Source organism: Littorina saxatilis, linkage group LG15 (genome assembly GCF_037325665.1).
Source record: "Littorina saxatilis isolate snail1 linkage group LG15, US_GU_Lsax_2.0, whole genome shotgun sequence".
Classification (NCBI taxonomy): Eukaryota; Metazoa; Mollusca; class Gastropoda; order Littorinimorpha; family Littorinidae; genus Littorina; species Littorina saxatilis.
Window position 1 is genome coordinate 40,434,165 of NC_090259.1, and position 7,500 is coordinate 40,441,664.

At 42.3% G+C, this 7,500-nt stretch overlaps 1 protein-coding gene across 3 annotated transcripts in view; it reads right to left on the reverse strand.

Moving 5' to 3' along the window:
* LOC138949340 (coadhesin-like) overlaps positions 1–7,500 on the reverse strand; it is a 21,414-nt gene that overhangs the window by 12,905 nt on the left and 1,009 nt on the right. For all 3 annotated transcript variants that reach the window (XM_070321135.1, XM_070321136.1, XM_070321134.1), the window contains exons 2-3: positions 2,546–2,626; positions 2,201–2,232 (exon numbers count right to left, since the gene is read on the reverse strand). In XM_070321135.1, the coding sequence (XP_070177236.1) occupies positions 2,201–2,232; positions 2,546–2,626 (113 nt within the window). The remainder of the gene's footprint in view (positions 1–2,200; positions 2,233–2,545; positions 2,627–7,500) is intronic.

Sequence of the window (7,500 nt, forward strand, 5' to 3'; positions counted from 1 at the left end):
GTGCTAGATCCTCAGACCAGTGGCTGCCAGGAAGTCCGCAGTCTTGCGCAGTTCGTCGGCAGGACCCCAGAGTTTGGCTCCAACACTGGTCTCTTCTTGCCAGAACTTCTGGCGTATTGTCTCTAGATGGGGCAGTTCTGGAGAATGTGCTCCGGAGTTTGCTCTTCCGAGCCACATTCACAGTGTGCGTCATCCGCAAGGCCCAGTCTCTTGAGGTGTTTCTTCAGTCCACAGTGCCCTGTCCTTAGACGGAAAATGGTGGTTTGGCTTCTCCGGTCTAGTTTGTTGATGGGGTCTTCCTGTGGGTTGTAGTCTCCGTTTCTCTTTTTCCAGTTTTCTTTCTTCTTCCGTTGTAGAAGAGTCTTGGCTTCTTTGTACGAGGTGGAGTTGTGTGGTTGGGGAAGTCTCGCACCTCCTTTTGCCAGCCTGTCCGCTTCTTCATTGCCGGCAATGCCGACATGAGCCGGTATCCACTGGAGCACCACCTTGTTGTGTTGAGACAGGGTGCTGAGGCAGTTGTCGAGTTGCCTGGTGGGGAGGTCAGTGGGGCCAGACAGAAGGGACTGGAGGGCGGACACTCTGGAATAGAAGGTTGGGGGATCATCAGGCTTGTTGACAAGGACCAGCTGGTTTTCGATGAGCCAGTCTTCCACTTCTTCGCCTTTTGCATCCAGACTTGGATAACCCCAGCTGGGGGAGTGGCTGTTGAAGTCGCCAACTACCATCCAGTCTTCAGTGCCAGGTCGAAGACAGTGAAGTTGCATCATCTTGTTGGGCGGACTGTAGAGGTTGCAAATGGTCAGGTTTCTTTCTGGGAGAATGAGCTTCACGGTGATGAATTCCATGTCAGCATCTTCTGATCTTTGCACCTCTATGGAAGACAGGTTGGTTTTTACCAGAGTTAGGACTCCACCTTTTGGTCTGTTTTCCCGGTCAAATCGATGTGTTTCATATCCTCTTACAGAGAATCTATGGGAGCTGTTGAGATGGGTCTCTTGGATGCAACATATGTCTATTTGTTGTGACTTGAGGAACTGTTGCAGTTCAAGTTTCTTCTGTCGCACCCCTTCTGCATTCCAATGCATGATGCGAAGTTGTTGACCGGTAGCTCTATTCTGCCCTCCCCCGGTCGAAGGAAGAGGGTCAGAACCGCAGTCAGTCGCTGAAGTTGGACCTCCTTGAGGCTGGAGGCCCGGCGCCGTCCTACCCTGGCTGCGGGATTATCCTACGTTTATCTTATTCTCCATCATTTGCTGATTCCAAAAACATATAAATATGTTATATTCGGATTAAAAACAAGCTCTGAAAATTAAATATATAAAAATTATTATCAAAATTAAATTGTCCAAATCAATTTAAAAACACTTTCATCTTATTCCTTGTCGGTTCCTGATTCCAAAAACATATAGATATGATATGTTTGGATTAAAAACACGCTCAGAAAGTTAAAACAAAGAGAGGTACAGAAAAGCGTGCTATCCTTCTTAGCGCAACTACTACCCCGCTCTTCTTGTCAATTTCACTGCCTATGCCGTGAGCGGTGGACTACGAGAATACGGTCTTGCTGCGTTGCATTGCGTTCAGTTTCATTCTGTGAGTTCGACAGCTACTTGACTAAATATTGTATTTTCGCCTTACGCGACTTGTTTGCTTTGCTTTCTCTAGTCTACAAGGGACTGATTCATTGTCAACATCAGACAGTCCGGAAATAACGTAAAATTGCATTTGATGGAAACTGAGTACACAATTTCATTTTATTCCTTGGAACTTTGACCATGTAAGTTTCAAGTAAGCTGAGCACAACATGGCATTTTCAGAAGGTGGGTGGTACCTGTATATACCCACCCCCACCGACAAACTTGGCTTGTTGATGTTGTACAGTACATGGTAATGGGTTTTATTGTTAAAAAAATGGTCACTCCTAAATACAGGTCACCTTGACATAATTATTAAGTTCACAGTTTTAGATTGTCTGTCTTAATTTGAGAGTGCTAATAAAAAAAAGGCCCCTATCTGACCGTTATAACATTCAGCGGGTCGCCTAGAATCTGTTCTGATTGGTCAGCTAGTGATATGGTGCACGAACATGGAACCACACATACAAAACAAAAACGCAAGCGAGCAAACAAACAATAAGCTTCTTTCATTATGTAAATACAAGCAAATGCATGTGACAAAATATATAACGTGCAACACTCACGGCAATATTTGCTGCAAGTACTGGAATAGGACCTGAAACAAAGGGGTGAACATATTAGTAAGTATACTATATATCAGTGCATCAAAGGGAGGTGTGCTATATTATAATATCTACCGTTACAAATAGCTCGTGTTTCATACATTGATTGTGTGTGTGAGTGCGTGTGTGTGTGTGTGTGTGTGTGTGTGTGTGTGTGTGTGTGTGTCTGTCTGTCTGTCTGTCTGTCTGTCTGTCTGTCTGTCCGTGTGTTTGTCTCTTTCTTTGTCGATATGTCTGTTTGTTTCAAAATCATTTCAGGTACTGTTGTGGGTTCAGCACCCCTTTAATAACATATTTTGGACTTACTTTCTATATGAGCAGCGACCCCAACCCCAACATCCGCAACTTTTGTATGCTGTCTTATACTTCGTGCAGGAGTAGCTGCATCTGAAACACAAATAGAATAATACGCCGGTTGAATGCTTTTCTCAAGTCTGTTCTTCACTGGGAGAAGTCGACTACGTGAAGTATACTTCGCGGAGCTGGCCGCACTAAGCTTTAGCACTGAGTTTTTTGTAAAAAGACTCAATTATGGACCGCCTTTAAGATCATATGTTAAAAATAGTGCCAAGTAAGTCAGGGCTTGAGCGGACAGGGGGGTGGGAGGGGGGAGTAGAGGTTACATGCTGAGTCTCAGTAAATATTAAAAATAATGGTCGAAGTTAGCTGATCATGAAAAATGCGAGCTTTTTCATGACCGCGAACTGACACCATTATTTTTAATATTCACTGAGACGAGGTGTGTAACCTCTTTATTTCTCCTTTCTTCAGTTATTCAAAGAAAAGAGTTTGTGTGCGAAAGTTTGATCGAATCCTATTCACTCAACCAGTCAACCTGCGCAGGCGATCGATTAATGCGTGGTTGTATAGTTCCGTGCAAATCATTCCATTCTGTTAACACTTCTTGCCAGTTTCCCTGCTTTGGACTAAAACCAAGTACACAGATATGTTGTTATTCTGCTGTGGCGGTAAAGGCAGATATTGTGGGTTCTGGTCATGTTTCGGTATCGCTCAGGATAGGTTTTATTGCCCTATCTTATATTTTTGTTGACTTAAACTTTCAACAATGAGGGGTAATCGACCCATTTTCGGCATCGGATTTCTGAAAGTATCCCTCGCAGGGCCTCACTGTATCGCATATGAATGGAAAGGTTATCGCCTCAACTTTGACCTCAAGTGGGTGCAAACTTTGAATTCGACCAATGAAAAGAATTGTAAAGCGATTTTGGCCTGTAAACAAACGAACAAAGACAGCGAGCAACTGACCAACCAGCGTGCTCCTATTAGTTATTGAATAGCAACCTCAGTGTTCCGACGGTTCTGATTGGCCCGCTTCCCATCAAGGGACACAACCGTAACGATTTCCGCGTTTAACCCACGCTTTCACTTGCAATCAACTTGATCAGCAAACGATCGACATTGCTGCTACGATTGCAAAGCTTTTGAATGAGAATGGCGATATTTTCGAGAATGATTGTCTGCGTGAAGTAATGGAGGACTACTTCGCTTCGGAAACTACGAATGCAGAGGAGGAGGAGAGTGATTGGGACGAAGATGACAGCGAGGAAAGTCGTTCAACTTCCCAACCGGCTGAACCCATGTCTGTTTCGGACGAAGAAAACGAGGAGGAGATAGACGAACCTGTTGTTCGGATTGTCGAAGATTCTACCCCTACTGACGGCGTTTGCAACGGCCAGCTTGACCCGGCGATCCAGGAGGCGAGAGATTGGTCGTGCAACTGCAAGATGAAGGTTATGGCAGCAATGGAAGGCGACACGAGGAGGGGCTGCGTCGTTCAGTTTACACCGGAGGAGATCAAGGCAATACATCTTTCGATCGCCGAGATGGATCGAGGTAAAAATTCTCTCGCGTCATTGTGTTGTGTTTGTTGTTTTTTATTTTAATTCTTGCAGTTAAAACGTTTCATGCGTCAGTAATTTTTGTTTATCAGTCAGGGGGAAGGAAGAACAACACCAAGGCCCTTACTTTTGACAATTTTTCTTTCAACGTTACCACTTTTTACCCCCTAAAATATAAATTTTAGCTAGATTTGATAAAAATGATGATTGGAAACTAAAAAAAGAAGTTACTTTACTGTGTTCCTGTAAATGTTCATTACAATAGAAGCATGGTTGCTAAGGAAATATTGTATTTGATTGTGCTTCTCCTTTGAAGGCACTTTTCTCAAAATGGCCACCGGGCCTGTTCTATACATTGAAACCCCATATCTCAGTGAGTTTTGAAGCTACAGGCATAAAACTTATATCAATTTAAAAGGAATGATGTGAACAATATGGATATGCTAATAGCTCAATTTGCCCAAAATAGCGGTTATCCCTGGTTTTGTGAAACTGGGTCACATATTTTAATTTAACCCAAAAACATTTATAAAATTCCACCGTTAATCCGTCTAATAATAATAATAATAATAATAATGCAAACTTTTATAGCGCTATTCTAGAAAAATGTCTACTCTTAGCGCTTTACAATACATACATCGACCAAGCATACTATACACGCACAGGCAAAGAATCCTGGTGCCGAGCCGTTATTTAATGTCATCAGGGCTCTAGCCGCTTCTTCTACTGTAAATAGTCTTTCACAACTATCTCTCTCTACCTCATTTAATTGAGGTACTTCATCTCCCTCAATAAACGTATCAACTCTTCCAAAAAGACCTTCTTTCGGAACTTTTTTCTTATAACATTTCAAAAAATGCTCTCTCTGAGCTTCCAAAATGCTTGTTTGGTCCGTTAGTACATTTCCGTCTTCTGTGGTCAAAATACTCATAACCTTCAAATTCCCTCTACTCTTTTCTAAATTAAGAAACAACTTCGGATTTTTTTTCCCCTTCTGCAATCCATTTTATTCATGATCTAATCATGGCACTTTTTGTTAATCTGTTCATGTATTTCTAACTGTAAACGAACCTTGTGTCGTCTTTCCTGCCATAATTCATAAAAAGGTTCATGACTTTGGTTCAAATCACAATCGTTTAATTCTGTTTATCCTACATACGTGAGAGAGACATCCGTGAGATAATAATCGTTCAAATCACACGTGTGTATATCATGTAAATGAGGTCATGTCAAGAAAGTCTGGCAGGAACCTGTTTTTGCACTGCTTTTGATGCCAAAGTCACCGAGACAAACGTGATAATAGAAAAAAAATTGCGCTCGCTAATTACCCTCGATGAATTTTTAAAACTAACACGTCACGCCACACTTTCAGAGTGACGTTTCTTTGCTTTGACGTAATAGATTGCACGAGGCTTTAGAAGAGATCGAGGTTCCAAAACAAGCGTCTTCAATTTAGCTGCCTCGACTGCAAGACATTTTCATTAAAATACACGTAAGTACAGAATGTAGGATAAACAGAATACCACATGGCTTGCTGTGTTGAACCAGATTTACACTCGTTGCTTTTTCAAATATTGAACAGCTCGCTCGCTCGCAGTTGAATACTTAAAGAGAGCAATTCGTGTAAATCTGGTACGACACAGCAAGCCATGTAGTATTCTCTATATATAAACTTAATTTATCATTTTTTTCTTTTCATTGCTTTACTGTTACTATATTCTATACTCTCATCTCGTATGTGTCTCTTCAACAATTCCCATTTTAAGTGGACATCCGTTTGTTCTTGCTCACCCATAAACTCATCTATAGCCGCATTCATAAATTGTACATATTGCAGATCATGTAATAACTCATTATTAAACTTCCAAAATCCAGGACCTCTGGCAACCTCTGAGCACTGTATCACTGTATAGACGCATCTGTGATCGGAATATGAAAACCGAAAACATATTACATTCTTGACAATTGTTTACAATTCCATCACTTATACAAATATAATCAATTCTTCTCGCCACCCAGTCAGAGTTCCTTGAACAGGAAAACTAAGGCTAAGACTCGCTCATTGATGAAACAGACATGGGGACACCGTTTCTGGGGTTTATCTCACACCTTGGGGCGGGGATATAGCTCAGTTGGTAGCGCGCTGGATTTGTATTCAGTTGGCCGCTGTCAGCGTGAGTTCGATCCCAGGTTCGGCGGAAATTTATTTCAGAGTCAACTTTGTGTGCAGACTCTCTTCGGTGTCCGAACTCCCCCCCCCCCCCTCCCCGTGTACACTACATTGGGTGTGCACGTTAAAGATCCCACGATTGACAAAAGGGTCTTTCCTGGCAAAATTGCTTAGGCACAGTTAATAATTGTCTACCTATACCCGTGTGACTTGGAATAATAGGCCGCGAAAGGTAAATATGCGCCGAAATGGCTGCAATTACTGGCCGTATAAAATTTCATCTCACACGGCATCACTGCAGAGCGCCTAGAACTGTACCCACGGAATATGCGCGATATAAGCGTCATTGATTGATTGATTGATTGATATAAACAACGCGTCGACCTAACACATGGAACTATCAAGCCTGTCCTTAATTGGTCGAAGTCGACTACGCGAAGTATACTTCGCGAAGCTGGCCGCACGAAGCTTTAGCATTGAGCTTTTTTTTTTTTTAACTTCGCGAAATTTTTGCGGAGTCAACTTCGGGCTCAACTAAGGACCGGTGTAACACGACATTTTTACTCCACGAACAATTTACTCCGGAGTTAAAATTTCGTACGAAATTCTTACTCCGAGTACACCTTTTGTACGAGAAAAGAACTCCCCAAGGCACGAACACATTACTCTCTCCACGAAATTTTTACTCCCCATTTTTTTTTTACTTCCAGTAAAAATCTCGTACGCGAAAATGGGATGCGGGCGAAGGGATAATGCCAATATGTGATCTCGTGCAAACGAATGTCTCGCTACCCTCCCTCCACCCCTTCCACCACCAAGACTAACAGGGGACAAGGGAGTAAAAATTGCGTACACCTGGCATGGGAAGTTAAATTGTTAGGGTGAAGTAATTTATTCGTTATTTATTCGTCAGGGGAGTAACATTTTTGTACAAAATGTTTACTCGGAACTCACCTGTCGTGGGGAGTAAATTTCTCGTGTATTGGGGGAGTACTTGTTTCGTAAAGGGAGTAACATTTTCGTACGAAATATTTACTCCGGAGTAAAAATCTCGTGGGAGTAATTTTCTCGTGTTACACCGGCTTCATGCTTTTGATTCTTAATCTGCCTATGTCAAGATCTAACGTAACCGTAACAGGACAGTTAGTTATGTGAACCTTTGCGTGACGTTTAGAGTGAGTACAATAACACTTTCGAAACATGTCCCCGTAACGGCGCAGTGTTTCTTTAAG